Source organism: Neomonachus schauinslandi, chromosome 13 (assembly GCF_002201575.2).
Source record: "Neomonachus schauinslandi chromosome 13, ASM220157v2, whole genome shotgun sequence".
Classification (NCBI taxonomy): domain Eukaryota; kingdom Metazoa; phylum Chordata; class Mammalia; order Carnivora; family Phocidae; genus Neomonachus; species Neomonachus schauinslandi.
The window spans coordinates 90,747,045-90,768,078 of record NC_058415.1 but is presented as its reverse complement, the minus strand read 5'-3'; the positions used below and the strand labels follow the sequence as shown (position 1 = coordinate 90,768,078).

The 21,034-nt window shown below is 52.8% G+C and overlaps 1 protein-coding gene across 1 annotated transcript; it reads right to left on the bottom strand.

Annotated features, from left to right (window-relative positions):
- Positions 1-5,071: 5,071 nt before the first annotated feature.
- Positions 5,072-5,326, bottom strand: BRD3OS (BRD3 opposite strand). The gene has a single exon (XM_044920556.1). The coding sequence runs from the start codon at positions 5,324-5,326 to the stop codon at positions 5,072-5,074; it is 255 nt and encodes an 84-aa protein (XP_044776491.1).
- Positions 5,327-21,034: the final 15,708 nt, after the last annotated feature.

The following is a 21,034-nucleotide window of genomic DNA, read 5'->3' as shown; positions in this document are numbered from 1 at the left end:
CTGGGTGGGCGCGGAGGGAGGGGCGCCGGGAGCTCCCAGGAGGGAACACGGGGGCCGCGCGTACCGCGCGCAGCTTTCCATACACTGAAACTTTTACCTCAACTTAAAAAAAAGAAAAAAAAGAAAAAAAAAAAGAAAAGATTAAAAAAACAAAAACAAAAAACAAAAGGAGACTTTTTTGTAAGGTTCAGCAATTTTCTACGAAGTCCAGCCCAATGTGTGTCCCCAACTTGTGAGCTGCCGCTGCCGCACACTCTGGAGCTCTTTTCCCAGTTTCGTGTATATATGAACACTTTATTTATTAACATCATTGGTCATTTTTTTTTTTTAAAAAAAAGAAAAACAAAACTGCAAAGAAATGCATTAAAAAAAGCAGCAGACGTGCAGGCCTTTCAGAGTGGTTCGAAGGAGAGCCCCAGCCCTGCTCGGATGGCGGACTGTGGCCTCCAGGTGCTGGCATCCCACCACTTGTGCTGGTGCTCAATCCCGGCCGCGCGCTCGCCCTTCCCCGGCCCTGCCCCGCGGGGCTCGGGCCTGTCCTCCGTGTGCGTGTGTGGGTTTGGAGACGTACAGGCGTAGACAGCTACCAGCTGCAGCACATTCTCAGTCTTCGTTCTGTGTGTTGAGTTCTTTTGTACTCACTTCTGGTCTCTTTAGGACTGTTTTAAAAGAAATCAATTTAGGGAACCCCAGTTATATAATATAAACTTTGTAATCTGAGAGAAAAAAATGTATAGTAAATCTAAGTCTTGATTTTTAACTTTCTATTGTAAAAAAAAAAAAAATAATAATATACAGAGTTTAACAGAAGGTTATGTTTTGGTTTTGTTTTTCCCAGAGGCTGCCCCGCGGCCTTTGAGTGCAGGGACGCCCCACACGGCCCGCCTGAGCTCGGAGCATTGTGGCTTCGGCCTCGAGTGCCAGGGGCCGGCCATCCAGGCCCCCCCATGGGGCGCCCCTCACCTCCCAGCCCCGAGGGCAGGGGCTGTGGGGCTGTGGGGCAGGAGGAGCCTCTGGCCGCAGGAGGGTTTGCTCCTCAAAGACCACACCGGGCTCCCTGCTCGAGCATTTTCCCGCTAGCACAGAAATGACTGAGATAGGGCATTCTCCCAGACCTCCCTAGGAGGTGGGTGCTGGGGGCGGAGCTGCGGGTGCCCTGCCTCGGGTCTGGTGGCGAGTTTCCAGGCGGACGGGGGGACTGGTCATCAGTATCCGAGTAGGGGGGCAGTCTTTACAAATCCTAAGATGGATTCAGGTTCCACCGGCCCTTACGGTCACGGATGCCCTTGCCGGACGCGGCACTGATGAGGCGGTGGGTGGTGGGTTACCATGTTTCTTACTGCTGGTGATTCTGACGCTTGGTGAGTTTTGAGCCAGTTTGTTAAACTTTTCATTAAGTTTTGTTTATAATAAAAATATATGTGGATTTTTCAACTTGCCATTTTTTAGAGTTACCCTTGTGTTTCAGAGGTGTTTTCTAAGCAGATCTGTAACGGAATATTTAAACTAGGACTTTAATACATGACACGATGGATGGTCTTAAAGCAGGATCTCTCTGGCAACGTGCAGCAAGCGCGCCTCCCCGAGCAGAGGGTGCTGGGGGGCGTGTGGGGGGCTCCCATGGAGCACCTGTCCAGCTGCGGGCATGGTGGGGGGCGGTCGCCTGTGTGAGCCGTCACGTGGGGGAGCGTGTGGTCCTCGAGCCCGGCACAGTGCAGGCATTTCAGAACACTTCACTGTCCGCTGGCTCTGCGGGAGACATGGGTCCTGGATCACCTCTGCCCCTTTCCCCTGCCCCCAGGAGGAGGCCGCCATGGCGCAGAGGGCTGCCGTCCATCCTGAGCAGTGTAGTTCAATGGTGCTGTGGTTTCTTAAGGCTTCCTGTGCAGACTTCAAAGCCGAGTTCTCTTCTGAGTTTGGGGGGAACGTCCTCAGCCCCCTCGAGGTCAGCCTGTGGGTGTTTGCCATCTCCACGTCTCTCTGTCGGGGAGACCGCAGCTGGACAGGCAGGGCTGTCGTGTCACGGAGAACCTGAGGGCAGATTTCACGGCCTCTTCTCGAGGGGGAAGGAACCATGTGGTTAGGAGGTTGGCCTCACGGGAGCCCCGGAGGCCCAGGGGGCAGAGACCCGTGCTCATGCTGGGCGGCGTCACCTTGCTTACAAACTGTAAGATATGTTTTCTTTTCGTTTCTCTTTTTGTTCTTATGCAACATCCACGTCTGTGACAGCCCTCTGGGGAAAACACCACCCAGAGAAAGGATGCGTTCCCCCCCAGTGTAGCCTGTTTCTCAATACTGGCATCACGCTTCCAGAAGTTTTTCTTTTTTATATTTAAATTGTTACTTTTCTGTATGATGTGCATGCAAGTTTACCGTAACTTTTCTTAAACTTTTTAGTGCCGTTTCTAGTATATTCCTGTAAATGTCAGTTACTGAAAATGAGTCCAATGTAAGTAGTTTTAGCTTGTTTATTGCAATGCTGGCCTCCACACAACAGAATAAAAATGGTAGAAAGTACTCTTTGATGTTTCTGGTAATCATGGACCCTTCTCCTGGGGCATTTGTTTTGTTTTCATAATAAAACCAAAAAAAAAAAGGTGCCTGTATGTGCCTTTGCCTGTGCTTTCTGGTGGCTCCCAGCCCCGCGGGTGCGCGTGTGGAGATGCTCTGAAGCTTACACGCTGGAACGCTCGGCCGTCGAAGTAGCTCTGGTCCTCAGCCTGGGCAGGAGGGCACCTGGATTTGGGGGACATCACTGTAGCCTTTCTTTTCCGCTAACTGTTCTCTAGAACAAGCGGCCCTCTTCATAGAAGCACAACCTTGGTCACATTGCGGTCTTCGCTCGCTCTTCCTCTTCTCTGGGCAGATGCCTCCCTGTGCTCCAGCCGCGCTGGGGCACGTTCCGGGGCGGGTTCCCGGACGGCAGGCAGCAGACACTGTCCTGCTGGCACAGTCTCCCGTCTGCTGAAGTCTTCCAGCACTCAGCGCAGAGCCCGGCACGGAGGAGAGGCTTCTGCGAGCCATGGACGGCAGACGGGCGCCTCTGACACTGTTTTCTGAGCAGTCCTGGCTGTTAGCGCCTGGCCTTGCAGAGCCGTCCTGGGGAGAGGTTCTCGATGGCACCCGAGCCCCCGAGCCCCTGCCCCCCGGCTGTCAGCAGGCACCCTTCCAGCATCCCCTCAGCACATGCCATCCTTGTGCAGACTCTTCCCCACCTCATCCAGGCTGACCTCCCCAAGGACGGGGACTGGGCCGTGCCCACTTCGGTGGCTCCAGCCCCGGCCGTGGAAACCAGCCGCCTGGGCTCCCCTTTGGCAGATGGTGGCTTCCTAGGCTCTGAGCAGCTTAGCACCTGCTGTCATATGGGCAGCCAGTGCATGTCGGTCACCTGCACACCCTGACCTATGCAGACCTCGGCCGTGGCCAGTGCTTGTCTTCCCAGGTGCTTTCCATGCCTGGGGTCAGATTAACCGCCCCCCGTACTCAGGTTAATCTGAGGCTCACATCAACATACAGCAAAGGCATTCCAGACGAGTCTCTGCAGTTTGCTTTCTTCCCAAGCAGGACTTAGACTTAACTGCAAAGATGTTGAGCGAACGATCTACCGGGTAATCCCAGTGTCAGGGCTGCTGGACAAGCAGGCCCTTACGGCAGATCTTACTCGGTGTAGATGGGGCCAGCTTCCCTCTTCAGCTCCGGGAGGAGATTGAGGAAACGTGACTTCAAGCCTCCTGACCCACACAGCAGGCAAGCCGAGGATCCATCACTAAGGCCTAGCCTCTGGCTGGACATTTTGACATTTGGGGAACGTGCTCTGACCCAGAGTTCCACTTCCGGGATGCTTGCTAATGAACTTGCACACCCACAAAAAGATCCACGTCCGACGAGGCTCACGGCATGCTGTGTGCAGGGCAGCAACGGGAAGTATCTCTGCCCTCCTGTGGGCTCACGGGAGTGCTGCCGGTCAGACATTCAAAGCATGACGTAGATGTCCGTCTGGATGGCTGGGCAAGAGGAAACCTCCAGGACGAGATGCGCAGTGCAGGCCGTGCCTTTAGAACTGCACAGTTGCACACGCAGAGCTGCTGCTCGTGGTTGTCTGCGCAGGACACTTTTGCTGTGCTTTATGCATTTCTGTAATGGGGTTTGTAGCAATCATTAGATGCTCCTGTTACTGAAAAAAACAAACCTGAAGCCAAGTTAACGTATTCTGAACAAACAGGTAAAAGAGTGGGGAAGGAAGGAGTGTCCCAAAGCATATTTATTTAGAAAAATCAGCTCTGACAAAAGATACTCCCACATTTGCAAAGCCACGCAGACCAGTTACAGCGGACCGCACATCCTTTGCAAATGCCTCGCAAGAACTGCCCTCATGGGGGCGCCATGGGGCTGATGGGCTGCCGCCTCCTCGCAGAGGCCCAGCCTGCCCTTTGCAGCCCTGAGATTCTGTCCGAAATCTCTGGAAGCAGCGGACGCGGAACTTAAGGATAACTCTTGGTTTCTGGAATGTTTGTGGATGCCCTGGCATGCTCGCCCTCGAGTACGTGGAAGTTGGCGTAGAAGCTGCCGCCGCGCACTGCACGGGACGCCCGTTCCTCATCGCCGAAGGCCCCGCCGCGCGGCTGCTGCTGGCCGCTGACCCCACCTGGCCCTGCACGCGATGCTCGGCCGGGCCTGACGCGAACTCCTTCACCTTCTTCTAGATCTGTCCCGTTCTTTACCAGGCAGAAGGGAATACTGGAAATGACCTGGAAAGTTTTGAAAAGGTTGTGTGGAGCCAGGGTGTCCCTCTTGCTGGGTCTGCTTGGAAACCTAAGAGAAAAGCCGCGTCTCTGGCACGCTGGCAGGGCTGGAAGCGAGCCTGGAGCCGGGTCCGCCGGCCGCGTGATGCGTGGAGACGGCTTGGGAGACCCGGCGAGCATTCTTGGGCTCTTGAAGCACAGCTGGGGCTTCACGTTCACTCTCCAGAATCTCCCAGTGAGGCCTGGAAACCGCCAAGGCCACTCAGGGAGGGAAGCGTGGCCTGATCTCCGCACAGCTCAGCGCCTGGGCCCGGGTGTCCCACCGGGAATTACATGATTGCACAGAACTTGGACTGGCCCGTGTCCCGGGATGCTCCGAGCTTGTGTCTGTCCCGGACCAGGATGGCCTCGTTTCCGTACTGCGAGTACCACATGCTGCGGCTCCGGCTCAGGTAGGTCCCACGGGGCGCCGACTCCAGCCGCTGCTGCTGCTGCCGCCAGATGAGCAGGGAGGCGTCCCGGTACCGGAGCCGGGCGTAGCTCTCCGACAGAGCTTTCTCCGCCAGCGGCACGCGGCCGCTCATCCCTGGCCCGCAGCTCCCCGCGCCTGGGCGCCCGCGCACCGGGCCTCGCGGAGCCAGTCCTGGGCGTGCGCAGCCGCCCACTGCTCTGCACGTCGGGCACTCATCAACCACCTCGCCAGCCCTCGGCTCTGATGGTTCCTTACTTAGCTCAGTGGTAAAAAGCACGAATTCAGGCCACGCTTAGGCAACACCCTCAGGAGGGATGCAATGCGAGGGAACTTGAGAGGAGCCTCGGGGCACCGTCAAGACCTCTGAGAACCAGCGAGCGGCACAGGGGCGCCCTGGACCGCGCTTTATCAGATGTCCAGCCGCCAGGGACTAGGCTCCCAGCTGGGGAGGCCTGGCCGGTGTCCACTGCGATTCCGACACCACGGCTCCGCCCACTTAACTTATGTATCTGGTGCCCTGCATGAGATGACATCGTACAGCTACACAGACGTTGAGCTCCGTCCCCATAACTGCCCTCCGCTGATCCGTGCTTGGGTCGGCTTCCAGTGCCACGGGGCCTCTCTAATGAGCCAGTCCTGTGTCCTCAGCTCTCGCCCAGGCAGACACTACAAAGAAATGAACGTGCTGTCAGGGGCGGGGAGACAGCCCAGCGGCAAGGGGAGGCTTTACGGCACAAAATCTCAGCTCTTGGGGTCAGAGCCTCCAACCAAGCCACTGGTGCATGTCACCATTTCAGTTGCTGTCGGGTGACCCAGACCATGAGCCTGCGTTTAAGTGGCAGACCTGTGACGACTCCTAGTGCCTTTATGAACTAACGGGGATACTGGGGAAGCCGCCCGTGGGAGTGCCAGTGTATAGATCTGGGAAATGGAAGTCCTAAGAACCCGAGCGGGCACAGGTTTCGGGACTGGTCCGGCAAGCACCCGGCCTGAGAGGGGTTTGCTCAGGCTGCCTGTGTTGAAGGCAGGTCCGTACTCACCCAGCCACCAGGGTCCTGCTTCTGCTCCAGGCAGCTGGGGGGCCCCTGGGCTGGACAGAAAAATGATGTCAGGTGGAAACCAAACAGGGAAGCATCCACTAACCTCTCCCCCCCCCAAAAAAAACGCTTTTCCAGCCGTGCAAGATTTTCCTTCTGCATGGCCTGGGCCCTGCTCACCCAGACCCGCCCTCGTTGCTGGCTGCCGCAGATTCTCCCCAACGCCGCGCGGGCGCCCGGGAGCCCTTCATGGCCCCTCTGGTTGCCTCCCCAGCATCCTGGGTCCTCCACCTATCCCTGCCTCGCGCCAAGGGTCTCCCTGTCACCCTGTCCAGGTCTCCCATTGCCCACCTGCGCCCCCCCATCGCCTCCCGCCCCAGTCACCGGCGGCCCCCATCGCCAGGCGCGCTCCCCCCACCGCCGCCCGCCCTCCCATGGCCTCCCGCCCCAGTCACCCGCGCCCCCATGCCGCCGCCCCCCATCACCTCCCGCCTCCCGTCGCTGGCCGGCGCCCCAGTCACCCGCGCGGAGGGGCCTCGAAGGGGCCTCGGGGACGCGCGGACAGCCGGGCGGGGCGCGGGGCCGGGCGCTCCGGGGCGGGGGCGGAGCCGGTTGGCCTGCGGCCGCGTTTCCATGGCAGCCCCGCAGGCATGCCCAGCCGAGCGCCGAGTCTGGGCAGGCCAGCAAAACGATCCAATGGGCGGGAGCGACTGTCTCCCCGTCCTGCCTCCGTCACTGTTGGTCCGAGCATTTTATTGACAGTAGTTTTGTATTGCTGCTCGGGTACTTTTGGCAGTGCTGTAGCGTTTGCTATCCTCATCCTTGCTTCTAATAATCTATACATTTTTAAAAATAATTGTGGGGGATGGGTATTAAGGAGGGCACTTGTGATGAGCACTGGGTGTTGCATGTAAATGATGAATCACTGAAGTCTACTCCTGAAACCAATATTGCACTGTATGTTAACTAAAACTTAAATAAAAATTAAAACGTAAATAATTCAAGTTTGTCCCCTTAGGGCTCTCTCAAAATTATGTCTTGAACTCCCCTGTCCCCATGCTGTCCCTGAGAATTCCGCACCCCCTCCAGGCATACCAATAATACCCTCATGTGGCGTCTGCTCGCTCCCTTACCGGGTGTATTTCACGGTTTCCGCAGCATTGATGAAGAAAGTGGTCAAGGAGGGCGTCCATGGGACGCTGCACCTGCACCCCACCCGCCCCCACCCCTGCCCCGGGAATGCACTCCTCGCACCCACACCGCCAATGCGCGTCCTGCACAAGGGCGCAGAACATTCAGGAAACAGACCATGTGCCAGCGGTAAGTCAGTTTCAACACATTTCAAAGTTCAGATCATACATAAATAAGGCCACAGGAAGAATGGTCTATAAGACAACAATGAAAAGATAACTAGAAGAAAGCATATGTTTTTCATCATTAAGAAACATTTCTAAATTTCTCATGGGTCAAAGAGGAACTCACAATACAAATTGTAAAGTATTTTATTTTATTTTTTTAAAGATTTTATTTATTTATTTGAGACAGAGAGAATGAGAGACAGAGAGCATGAGAGGGGGGAGGGTCAGAGGGAGAAGCAGACTCCCTGCTAAGCAGGGAGCCCAATGCAGGACTCGATCCCACGACCCTGAGATCCTGACCTGAGCCGAAGGCAGCCGCTTAACCAACTGAGCCACCCAGGCGCCCCCAAATTGTAAAGTATTTTAATGGAATGAGGATGAAAATACAAGATGTCCAGATCTTGTAGGATGCAGTTAAAATCATGCCTGGAGGGAAACTGAGAACTCTAAAGGCATACACTAGGAAATAAACACATATACATCATATACACAGGATATATGGGAACTCTGAAGTATCTTTGCAATTGCTCTGTGAATCTAAAACTTTCCTAAATTAAAAAGTTTATTTTAAAAGTGGAAAAAAAGTTAGCTAACTTGAATTAAAAAAAAAAATAGGTGAAAAGGAAAATCACAGAGATGAGAGGAAATTTGCAATCTATATGTCATTGATAAGGGAAGGGACGTAGGGTCCAGTTCCAAGACAGAAATCCCACCAATGAGTTGACCAGAGAGAAGTTAATGGAAGGGGTTGTTCCAAGGCACAGAGTTTTTTTTTTTTTTTTTTTTTAAGATTTTATTTATTCATTCATGAGACAGAGAGAGAGAGAGAGAGGGGCAGAGGGAGAAGCAGGCTCCCAAGGAGCAGGGAGCCCGACGCGGGACTCGATCCCAGGACCCTGGGATCATGACCTGAGCCGAAGGCAGACGCTTAACCATCTGAGCCACCCAAGTGCCCAGGCACAGAGTTATTAACCAGGTAACTGTCAAGATAAAATAAAAACGTCTAAAGTTTCTCAGAAGTAGCGGCAACAGGAAGCAACTACCACCTCAAAACCTAAAGGAGCAAAGGAGGGTCCTATTACTGAAAGTACTATTATGGAGACTCTATAAGAATTTAGGAACTCAGAGGAGGGACGGTATGGAGCTGAAACTCAGACTTTTGAGGAGGGGGCACCAGCAGCTTGAGCTGGTGTCTCTGCACTGAGTGCCCCAGTAGCAGGGGGCCCAGACCCCGGGAAAGGGACGCCAGCCAGATGCTGCCTCTGGCAACATGATAAAGTGGATTTTGTGCTTGTTGGGAAAACCACAGACTGGATTCAGCAGCTGCTTCAGGGGGAAAAAAAAAAAGTGAAAAATCTTTGCTGGGGCGTGCACACTGGCAGGAAGCCTGCAGGAAGCAGAGAGGAAGGAGCAAGTTTGGCCTCCCTCTGCAGTTCCCAGTCTGTCTCCTAGAGCCTACCAGGAAGACTCTGGCAAAGGGACAAATGAGGTTCGCAGAGTCCTGGTCGGAGCATCACAAAGCAGAGCGTAAAGGATGTTTGGATCATGTTTAACGCAAAGACCGTGGGTGACAGGCCAAAACTACAGAACGGGCACAGTCCCGCCCTTCATTCATTCAGCTGCCCTACACACATTTCTATGCATATTGGAACCCCATACAACAGAAGCAAAACCCCAAAACCTAGCTCCACATGTCTGCCTAAGAAGATGCCACTCTCTTCCATACTAGAGTGAGACAATCTGGCCTCTCCCCAGCTGGAGGAGATGCAAAGTCCAACAGACCTTTCTGATTCGGGTCTCCTTCCGTCTGAATATCCTTCTCCCTGAAACTAAATTGCGAAGTCGCTTCCAACAACACTTCCTGAAAATAATAAAGGGGATGAGGAGATACAAACATACATGCTTAACAGGCAGTGGGGGTGGGGGGACGATGGAGAGCTGCTATGTGCTCGCTCCTGCACAGTCCTTGTCGAGAATTTCTTGCCCTCAGCCGCATCTCAGCTGGGCAAGTTTTTTTTAACTACTGGGGTGACTTATACCTTCATTCCCAAAGGGCATGAACCTTCAATGATCCTATTTATTTATTTTGTGGTAGCTTTCTATTAACTTTTACTTTGGGTGGCAGAAATGCTAAAACGTACCTCAGACAATCCCCCCAGTTCGAGCCTTACTTCTTCCTGCTCTCAGTGTGAAGCAACGACTCACTTTCTCCTTGGTATGAGGGATCCATCGCCCCAGCCAGCAAGGTAATCTACTTCTTAGTGTTGGGGCGCCTGGCTGGCTCAGTGAGAAGAGCGAGCGACTCTTGATCTCGGGGTCGGAAATTCGAGCCTCATTGCCGGAGTCCAGCTCCGCCGGTGTCGGCGAATGAGGAGACACAGACACAGGATCAGGTTGCAACATCTCCTGCTGACAGCCTCGGAGGAACTTTATTTATATGTTAGGATATTTTTGTTTTTCCAAATCTTAGATCATTTTCTGGATTACAGCCATAGCCTTCTTTCATTTTTCCTTTGTAATGATTAACATGACCTTTATTGATTTCCGCTTATTGGCTTTCGCTAAAACTAAAAAACAGTACGCAAAGAGAAAGGTGGCTAGACAGAGCGTGACCGTCTTGTTATTTTGTTCTATAGAAACTAATTCCTCATGGAATTAGCTTCATTATGATTGCTTGATAGGCGTAACTAAGATGAGTAGTCACTTTATCATGAAACCCCAGAAATATTCCCACAATTATAAAGATTGCCATAAACAAAATGAAAGAGAATGGCAGGAGCCATTCTCCTGTTTTCAGGATCTCCTGTTTTCAGGATCGTCCCCCGTACTTGGACCTTGTCAAACAGCACGAGTAGCGTGGCTCGCGCCATCTCCCCCTTTTTTATCTTTGGCCTTCAGTTGCAAAGTCTTCAATTCCAAATGAATTTGTTTTATTCCTCTACTTAGTAATTTGACGAAGACTGGAAAGAGAAACAAAAGGGAGATAATAATTAGTGCTGATATACCTAGATTGATGAAGGATGGAAACCAGGCAGTAGTGCAGGTGTATTTCTGCAAAGTGGCAAGAAAGGAATCTGCAACTTCTGAGGCTGTGGCTGAGGACACATGTGCCAAACTAATGTCTTTAATTTTTTCTTGCAAGGAGTTTAAGTCCAAGGATACATTATCATTGCTCCATATTCCCAATAGGTGATTTTTGACATTGTCCCAAGGGACAGATGAGGAATCATAATGGTGGGGAGTGACACAGATCCATTTATATTGTGCATGGCATCTAGTGGTTAACCGAGTTTTGAGATTTTGAATTTGATTTCCTACATATAATACAGTTTTCTCTAGAACATTTAATCGTGCCTCAAACTTCTTGTCTATTTGTTCCTGCAAATAAAGTGCAGTTGAAATATTCTGGGTTAATCTATCCACATGATGTGCAGTATATATTTTCTGTACTAAAGCAGTTGTAGATACAGCAAAAGAACTTAGGATTCCTTTAAGAGCAGTAATACCTAATATAAGTGCCGCAATAAATCTCTTAGGGCGGCGTAAGGCTTTACCTACAAGCTGAATCGTATACATGCCAGGATCATCCTGCCAATGTTCTTCTAATTTTACAGGTAACGCTACGTAAGGAGGTTGATGAACAACTATAAAGACAGTTGGTCCAACAGTTGGATCAATGCAATTAGTTAATGTACATTTTGAACAGGATACATAATAGGTATGATTAATCTTGTTTACCTGTAACTGGCCATGACCTTGCACCAAGAGAGCACGAGGGGGACCCACACATGCCGTGACCACCTCCATATGGTCAGGGTGTCTAGGCCTTTTTTAGTTCCTTTAAGACCTTATAAGGGAGTGGTTCCCACTGAGGTTCGTCCCATTCATCATCAAAAGTCACTGGAAAACATTTAAAGGTTAAATCCCCATCTTGCAAGGCCTCCGGCATTGCTCCCTTAAAGCCAATATTCTTAATAGTTGGCAAGGGTTTTTTACGAACTAAGGCCTTGTTCTGTGGAACTTTTAACTATGTAGATTAATCACAGAGCCGCATTCAGGGGCTGTGGCATTTGCAAAAAGTTCCCAATCTTGTTCATGATATTTAGCAGCCTCCTCCTCAAGGGCTACCTCATCTTCGGAGGACAATTGATCGTCTCTCCCCTCAACTCTTTTATTATCTTTGTCCTCATCCTCTGATTTCATTTATTACCAGTACTTGAGAGGCTGATTTTTGTAATAGAGGTGTCTCTTCAGTGGGGGCAGCGTTATGTGTCTCCCGTAATTTTTTGTGTAAAGCTTGTGAGCTAGGCATAGGATCTAACATATCTCTTAACAATGTCCATAAAGAGAATGCCTCCACGGGTACATTCTCAGGACCATGGTTAGGATAGTCTAACCGCATTTCCTCCCCTATCTTGTTCCATGTTCTAATATCAAGACTACCATCTTTCGGAAACCAAGGGCAACAGGTCTCTACAAAGGTCAAAAATCTAGCCAGTTGAGCATGAGTAACCTTAACACCTCTTTTTTCAATCATATGCTTAATAGTATCAATAAAGAGTTGTCGTTCCTTTGACTCTTTATGGCCCATAGCTTCTCTAAGTTCTGTCTTTCTGCTCACTCTTACTCTGTATTCCTTCACAGAGGGGCCTGCAGTACCCACGAGCAGAGTCCGATCCGTCCTCGTAGAAAGGCTTACCTAGTCGAGCCCCACCGTTGGGCACCACCTGCCGGAGTCCAGCTCCAGCCGGGGTGGGTCTCTCGTAGGAAAGGACGGCGGCGGCGAATGAGGAGACACAGACACAGGATCAGGTTGCAAGCATCTCCTGCTGACAGCCTCGGAGGAACTTTATTTATATGTTAGGATATTTTTGTTTTTCCCAGTCTTAGATCATTTTCTGGATTACGGCCATAGCCTTCTTTCATTTTTCCTTTGTAATGATTAACATGACCTTTATTGATTTCTGCTTATTGGCTTTCGCTAAAACTAAAAAACAGTACGCAAAGAGAAAGGTGCTAGACAGAGCGTGACCGTCTTGTTATTTTGTTCTATAGAAACTAATTCTTCGTGGAATTAGCTTCATTATGATTGCTTAGATAGGCGTAACTAAGATGAGTAGTCACTTTATCATGAAACCCCAGAAATATTCCCACAATTATAAAGATTGCCATAAACAAAATGAAAGAGAATGGCAGGAGCCAGCTGTGGAGTCTCCTGTTTTCAGGATCGTCCCCCGCACTTGGACTTTGTCAAGCAGCATGAGTAGCTTGGCTCGCGCCACCTCATGTTGGGTGTAGAGATGACTTAAAACCCCTACCTACTTCTTAGTGTTTTGATGCGGCGGTATGAGGAACCCCAAATTTCCAGGTGGGCCTCTCATCTTCCAAGTCAAAGGAGCCATTCTAGGCTCCCTGGTAGACGTATTCCTCCCTAGAGAACCAAGACTTCTGAGCCTTCAGAGCTCAGAGGTGGGAGTGGGATTAAGAGGGCTGTGAGGAGCGCCTGGGAGGCTAAGTCGGTTAAGCCTCTGGCTCTTGGTTTCGGCTCAGGTCATGATCTCAGGGTCCTGGGATCGAGCCTCACGTTGGGCTCTGTACTCAGCACAGAGTCTGCTTGTCCCTCTCCCTTTGCTTCTCCCCCCCCCCCCCCCTCAAATAAATAAATAAGTAAAATCTTAAAAAAGAGAGAGAGAGCGCTGTGAAGCGTTAATAGAAATCAGGGGAGCCATTGCCCCTCGTGCCCTTTGGGTCCTGGACACCAGCAGTCTGGCCGTGGGGGAGACAGCACCCCGTATCTGTCTCTGGTTCGAAGCACACACTCACTGGAATCTGTGAGCGAGGACCTCAAACTTCCATGGTGTTGCTCCCAAGTGGTGCTCTAACCATGTCCTCGGTGGGCCACCCCACTCGCTCTTAGGTGGGCACTTCTGGGTGATGGAGCATAGGGAAGAGCAGTGAATTCCATGAGCACGAGCCCACTATTTGGCTTCTTTTGTTCAGGAGTGAGTTCCTCGCTCAGGAGCGCTGTTGTGCGGGAAACCGTGATGGTCAACAAGGCACCGCCCAACTCCATGAAGGGCAGGGAAAGCCAGTCCTCGTCCAGAATCCGTGTCTGTCCCAGTGAGACGGATGGAACTCCTGTCTCCTCCATGACAGACCAGTCCAGTGTTGTAAGCGTGCCACCACTTGGCTGGCGGGCCGCCATGTAAGGGCGCCATAACGAGGGCCCAGCACTGGCCTTGGCTGTTGGTGGGCGAGGCCCCCCCGCAGTGGCAGTAGGCAGATCAGCTCCGGTGGTGGAGGTCGGTGGAGTGGTCTGAGCCGCGCCTGTGTCCCTCCAACCATGATCACTGTACACATGAGCCATTGAGCAAGAGGCCAAAACGTTTACAGAACAGGTCCCATGTCCATCTGATTATTGAGAGCCTCCTCTGCAGGGGATGGGCCTTGGCGACACCCACCGGGGATGCAGACGTCTTTACAGTCTGCGTCCTGTCTAGGACACCGTCCACTGCCTCTTCCCCAGACCTCCTTGTCACCAAGCTCCCAGCAAGTTTCTCTCCATTCCTTAACCATCCAGCCAAACCGTCAGCACTGGAAGCCTAGACCCCTGAGCTCCATGGAGACGGCAGCTGCAGGACGCAGCTAGCCTTCTAGTGCTGAGGGAACCAAGGAAGAGGCTGGAATAAGGAAAACAAGAAAAAGAAAGAAAAGAATAAAGGAAAAAAAAAAGAGGCAGCATAGAGATGGCCCCTTGGAGCTCTGAGGAGGGGCCCTGCTGGGGGCGTGCTGCTTCTCTGGGCTGGAGGGCAGGGCCTCCTGGACCCAGGCCGGACCCAGACCTCCGAGGAGGGCCCGGAGGTGCTGCCCTGAGGACAGTCGCGGGACCCTGGCCCTGCCGGGGTTGGCAGCCGCCGACTGGACTCGCAGGCGCCAGGGACACTGCTGCTGAAGCCTGGCGGGTGCAGAAGGCTGGTGGGGGCACAGCTGGGGCGGGGAGCAGGCAGGCTTGTGGCCTTCCAGCAGCACCTGCTGGCAGAGCCCCACACAGCTGCAGGCGAAGTCCCAGCACCTCCAGGCTGGTGGTGAAGGGTGGTTTGGAGCTGACGGACGTTAACTCGGAAACTGGTGCACGTCTCACGTCCAGGATACAGAAAGAATTCCTGCAATTTAATAAGAAAAGGAGATGAGCCAACAGTATAAAAAAAAAGTAACCAAGAAAATCCAAATTAAGGGGTGCCCGGATGGCTCAGTCAGTGGAGCGCGCGACTCCTGATCTCAGGGCTGTGAGTTCGAGCCCCGCGTTGGGTGGAGAGATGACTTAAAAATAAAATCTTTCAAAAAAGAAAAAAAATCCAATTAAGATGGTGTGAAACCACCCATATCCACAGGAACGTCTAAAAGCACAAAAAGATGGACCCATCCACATGCCAGCGACGACAGGGCTGTGGACGATGCTAGCTGTCCACGCTGCCCATGCACACGGATACAGCTCTGCACGGTACCTTGCCACGAAGTCCGAGGGCCCTGGACCTGTGATCCAGCCGTTCCGCTCCCAGGGGCTCACCCAGGGGAGCCGCGTGCGTCTGCGCCCATGGGGAAGCATGCACACAGCAGCCCTGGGCCGTAATCGTCCAGTGTCCGGGCTCTCAGAAACCGGGAGAGAAGTTGCGGCGTGTTCCCACGGAACCCTGACAATGAATGAACCACAGTCCGTGCAACACACGAATGAATCCCAGAAGCACAACCGTGGAGGGGAAAGAAGCCAGCCCGCACCCTAAAACACTCGACTGAATGATTCCATTTATGTAACATTCAGAAAGAGGCAGCACTAATTATAGCATTTAGGGTTGCATATTTCGATGGTAAAAGTACCAAAAAAAAAAAAAAAGCGGGGATCGTGGATGTCAGTGTGTAGCCGCCAGCTTGCGGGGACGGAGAGGAGTGCGATGGGCAAAGGCTGAGGCCCACGGGGTCTCCTCGACGCGCTCTTTCTTGACCCGGTGCTGGTTACTTGCGCTCTTCCGTTATAACGTCGCCTTAAGCCGCACATTTGCTGTGGGCATATTCCCGCATGTCATATCTCACAGAAGAAGATTTTTTGAAGGGAGCTAATTATAGATCGTGAGGAAACAGACGCCAGCTAAGGCCAGACACCACATTCTTTCACCTACCGATACGCTGGTGTTTCTATGTATCACCACAGCGACAGGTCACATCTCCAGTAGCAATTGCTCATTAGTACCTGACGTTTGGTCAGTGTTCACAGTTCCCGGGTGATCCGACAGATGCCATTACATATTTAATTTGAAACAGGATCCAAACATTTGGCTGCATTTGGCTGCATGTCTCTTAACATCTCTCTTCCTCCGTAACGCCTTCGCTACTGCGTTTATCTCCTTGCCACGGAACTGTGGAATGAGCCAGATCCTATGTTCTGTAGGAGTATCTGTGGCCTGGATTTGGCTGATTGCATCCCCACGGTATCCTTAATGTATTTTCTCCTCTGTGTGTTCTGAAAACTGGTGGTTAGATCTGGAGCCTTGATTAGACTAAAGCTCAGCTTTTGACCAGGTTCCTTCATGGGTGGGTAGGCACATACTGTGGGGGGCTTTCTCTCTCTCTCTCTCTTTTTTTTAAGATTTTATTTATTTGAGAGAGAGCGAGCAAGCACAAGCAGGGGCAGAGGGAGAGGAGAAGCAGACTCCCCGCTGAGCAGGGAGCCGGACGTGGGACGCGATCCCAGGACCCTGGGACCATGACCTGAGCCGAAGGCAGACGCTTAACGACTGAGCCACCCAGGCGTCCTCTCTCTCTCTTTTTTTAAAGTAGGCTGCATGCCCAGCGTGGAGCCCAACGCAGGGCTTGAACTCCTTACCCTGAGATTAAGACCTGGGCCGAGACCAAGAGTCGGACGCTTAACCAACTGAGCCTCCCAGGTGCGCCTGTCTTTCAATATTAAGAGGGACCAGGGGCTTGGGGTCTCAGTAGCCTGGTGTACCCCTTCCAGATTTCCCCGTCCCTCTCTCACAGGGTAATTGTAACCTGCCACCACGGATCGTCACTTAGGACCGTTATTTCATTAAGGTTGGAAATTGGTGATTTTCTGATTCTAACTTTACTTCTGGAATTCTTCCATGGGGAAGAATTTTCTTCGTCAACTGTTTGGCTACCCTGAAATATGGTTCATATGGGAAAAGCAGAATAAATGCCTTCTTCTTTCCTTTTACCTGGCAGTTTTCAGAAGAATGGGGTGGTGCTCTACCAACCTCCAAAGGGAATTTTTAAAAGTCAGGGTTTTTTTTAAACAAATAGCAATATGACTTCATGAATTTCAGTGTATTTGATATTTTTTGAGCAGTTGCATTCATTCTGTGTTTGAGGCTCAAGATTCCTACATGCCTGGCCAGTAGGAAACCCAGCTGCTGGCAGGGCCCCACTCTGTCTAGAATCTCTGGGGGAAAGAGTCTACCCCACGCCTCTCTCCCAGCTTCTGGTGGCCACCAGCATGCCCACCTTCCATGCCTGTGGCTGCATCACCCGGATGGCCGCCTCAGCCTTCACATGGCCTCTCCCTCCTGTGTGTCTCTAATAAGGACATTTGCCACTGGATTTCGGGCCCAGTTAATCCAGGGTGATCTCCTCATGTCAAGATTCTCAGTTAATTACACCTGCAAAGGTCCCTCACCCCCTTGTTTTTAGAGGGAGAGAGACAGAGAAAGAGAGAGAGCCAGTGGGGGCAGGCGAGGGGCAGAGGGAGAGAGAGAATCTTAGCTGGGTGTGGAGCCTGACTCGGGGCTCGATCTCATGACCCTGAGATCATGACCCGAGCTGGAACCAAGAGTCGGACACGTAACCAACTGAGCCACTTAGGCGGCGCTCAAAGACCCCTTTTCTGAATAAGGTCAGGGGCTTCAGGGATTGGATGTAGGCATATCTTTTGGGAGTCCACCATTCAGCCCACTATAAACCCTAACAAGGAAATTGGTGCAGGAAAAATGGAGGCGATCTAGGAGGGGTTATTTGGTCAGCCTGTGGCTAAAAGCAATGAAGATAGAGCTTGTCTTAGGGAACAGGACAAAAGAGGCCACACAGCGAAGTAAACTGTCTCCCGTGGTCACCTGGAGTGCCCAGCTCTGTGAAAGGCTCTGGAGGACCAAGGGATGGTGCCCCAAAGCAGTGAATGGCCATGGTGTGTGACACTTCCAAAGGGGCTTTTCAAGGAAGGAAATAAAAAACTAAGATTCTTCCATTTTAGTGCAAGACACAGACCGCTAGCCCAAGGATACAGGGGTGTGACCTCTCTGGGGAGACAGGGGAGAGACTAGCCTTCAACGTGGGCGTGTCCAGTTCTGCCAGCCCAGGGCCTCCAGAGGGAGCCCCGGGGTGGGGGGGCAAGTTTGCAGTGGGCTGCCCCTAGCTGTCCCCACCTCCGAGGCTCTTGGCTCCAGTCCTCCCAATCAGGCCCCACTCCTGACAGGGGAGACCGCCGGCTGGAGAGCTCAGCCTTCCCTGGAGCCCCTCCTCCCTCTGTCTTACAGCTACAGGGCCGACAGCCTCCTTATCTATGCTTTGAAACACTGCCCCAGCTTTGAGACGTGGCCTTGAGTGGGTGGCTGGCCCGCTCGGCCGTCCGTCGACTTCCTCCAGCGCGCTCACAGCCGCCTGCATCCGCTGCCGGGGCTCTGATCATTGCGCTCCCCCCCAGCGTTCGACTACTACTACTGCACCCCCAGGACATTCTCTTCCCATAGGTGTCTGTCCCATCCCAGTTCACCACTAGAGAAAGTTCTAGCGATCACTTGCCTGTGCCAGGAACTCGCAGTACAGCACTGAGCGCCAGCAGCGGGGCTCTTGCCAGATGGCTGGGGCGAGCCAGTCCATAATAGCACGCTAGAGTCTGCTTCCTGGGACACCTCCAGGCACCAAGTATGGGTGTGGGGGCGGGCAGCAGGAAAGCCCCGGGCGTGGGGAGAACACAGCAGACAGCAGGGTCTGTTTTGCTTGAAATGAAAGGCAGGTGGGGGTGGCTAGGAAGTTGTCAGGCCACTCCTGGACCTGGGCTCGGAGATGCTGTCATGCCTCTCTGGCCATGGCAGGAGGAGCCGGGCACAGCTGGGCTCACCTGGCCGGTGCCTGTGGCTGTGAGCGAAGACCTGTCATGATGGCAACAACAAAGAAAATCAAGGGGGGTGCCTGGGTGGCTCAGTCGTTAAGCGTCTGCCTTTGGCTCAGGTCATGATCCCAGGGTCCTGGGATCGAGTCCCGCATTCGGGCTCTCTGCTCAGCGGGAAGCCTGCTTCTCCCTCTCCTGCTCCCCCTGCTTGTGTTCTCTCTCTCTCGCTGTGTCTCTCTCTGTCAAATAAATAAACAAAATCTTAAAAAAAAAAAAAAGAAAGAAAGAAAATCAAGGGTCTGGGCCCTGGGAGCCGAGGTGAGCGCAGTTCATGATGTCACGGGCTGCCCAGACGGACAGTGAAAACTTTGACCTGTGTCTTGACCATGGAGGGTGGGGAGAGAGGCGGCCTTGGGCCAGAGGCAGGAGAGAAGGTGGGTCTTTCTGAGACCTCCCTCCTGACTGTGTTAATCCTGGGCCAGCTACGTCCTCCCACTGAGGACAAGGCACGTGCAGGGTGGGTACTCAGGAACTGTTTTCTGAATGGGTGGGTGGATGGGTGGATGGTTGGATGGTGGGTGAGTAGGTGGGTGGCTGGATGGTGGGTGAGTGGGTGTGTGGCTGGGTGGATGGATAGATGAGTAGGTAGATGAGTGGATTAATGGATGCATGGTGGGTGAGTGGGTGGATGGTTGGATGGCAGGTGGGTGAGTGGATGGCTGGATGGTGGGTGGGTGGATGGATGAAGGAATGCATGCCAAGCACTGTGCTGGGTACTGGGAGGAGCATGAAGGAGGTGAACCCACAAGCCAGGCCCAGAGGAGCCCCGAGTCCACCCCACGCCCAGGTGGACATCTCCAAGCAAGGCATCGAAGGGGTGCTGAGGAGGCAGGAGATGGGCCCTGAGGGAAGAGATGGTGGAGATGGGTTCTCGGAAGCACACATATCGTGAGTGGACCAGGCTCCTGAGGGCCCACTGCTGGAGACAGCTCAGTGGTGGGGCAGGGCTGGGGCACGCAGTTCAAAATTACAGGTGCATGAAGTCCGGGGCTGGGGTTTGGGGAGGTGGGTAGGAGGGGGCTCAAATTAGACTGAGGGGCTCTAATGGGGGCAGGGGGCCTTGAATATCGTGCCCAGGAGGCTGGCTGTGCTCAGAAGGCAGTGGGAGCCAAGGGCATCTTTCTTTGTTTTTAAGTAGAATAGCTTTATTGAGACATAATTCTGTACACCCCCTCATTTAAAGGGTACAGTGTCAGAGCTTTTAGTCCACTCGCAGAGTTGTACAACCACCATCAGTCAATTTTAGAACATTTTCATCACCCCTCCAAGAAACCGTGTAGCCACAAGCAGTCACTCAGCATTTCCCCCGTGGCCCCCGCCCCAGACCACCACTGACCTCCTCCCACTGTCTCTGGACTTGTCCGTTGTGGATATTTCCCGTATATGGAGTCACGTAACACAAGGCTTTTCAGGTCTGGCTTCTTCCACGGAGCACGGTGTCTTCTAGCTTCATCCCTGTTGCGGCACACGCCCGGGCATCTCTCCTTTTGGTGTGCGTGCGGCGCCGTACACATGACGTAAAATAGACCACTGGGGGCAACATGTAAGTGCACAGTGCAGGGCCATGGAGCACGTTCCCGCTGTTGTCTCCAGAACTTTCTCATCTTACACACGGACCCCCGTCCCCTCCCCCAGCCCCTGGCGCCCACCGTGCTCCTTCTTGTCCACGGATTTATGGATTCAGGGTACTTCATACAAGTGGAATCCTATAATATGTAACCTTTGGTGTCTGGCTCTTCTCAGTTAGTGTGAGGTTCTAGAAGTTGGTCTGTGCCGTAGCGTCTGTCAGAACTGCACCCCTTTTGACGGCTGAATAATATCCCGTGGTATGGATGCGCCACACGTGTTAGCCATTCATCCGTCAGTGGACATGCGGGCTGGGTCCACTTTTTGGTGATTGGGACTGGTGCTGCTACGCACATGGGTATGCAAGTTTTTGTGTGGACACAGGGTGGGTTTTGAGCAGCAGGGAGCCTCGCGGGTTCAAAGGGTCTCTTCCGCTGGGCTGGCGTGGGGGGTCTGCAGGGGTCAAGTGCAGAAGAGAGACCGGGAAGACATGACCAGGCCTTGAGGAGGTGTGAAGCACAGCCGTGCTCCTCAGCTCCTAGCACACACACTGGAGCCCCACTTTTGTGACAAGTCTCCCAGGGACAGGCCAAACCTGCCTGGTTCCAAGATGACCAAGAGTCTCCATGCTAGCCAGTCCTTGCATGCAGACGGGGCCAGCCCCAGCTCCCAGAGAGCCCCCC

Bases quoted from the DNA above. Each gene is read 5' to 3' on its own strand.
- BRD3OS (XM_044920556.1), bottom strand. From the start codon at position 5,326: ATGAGCGGCCGCGTGCCGCTGGCGGAGAAAGCTCTGTCGGAGAGCTAC.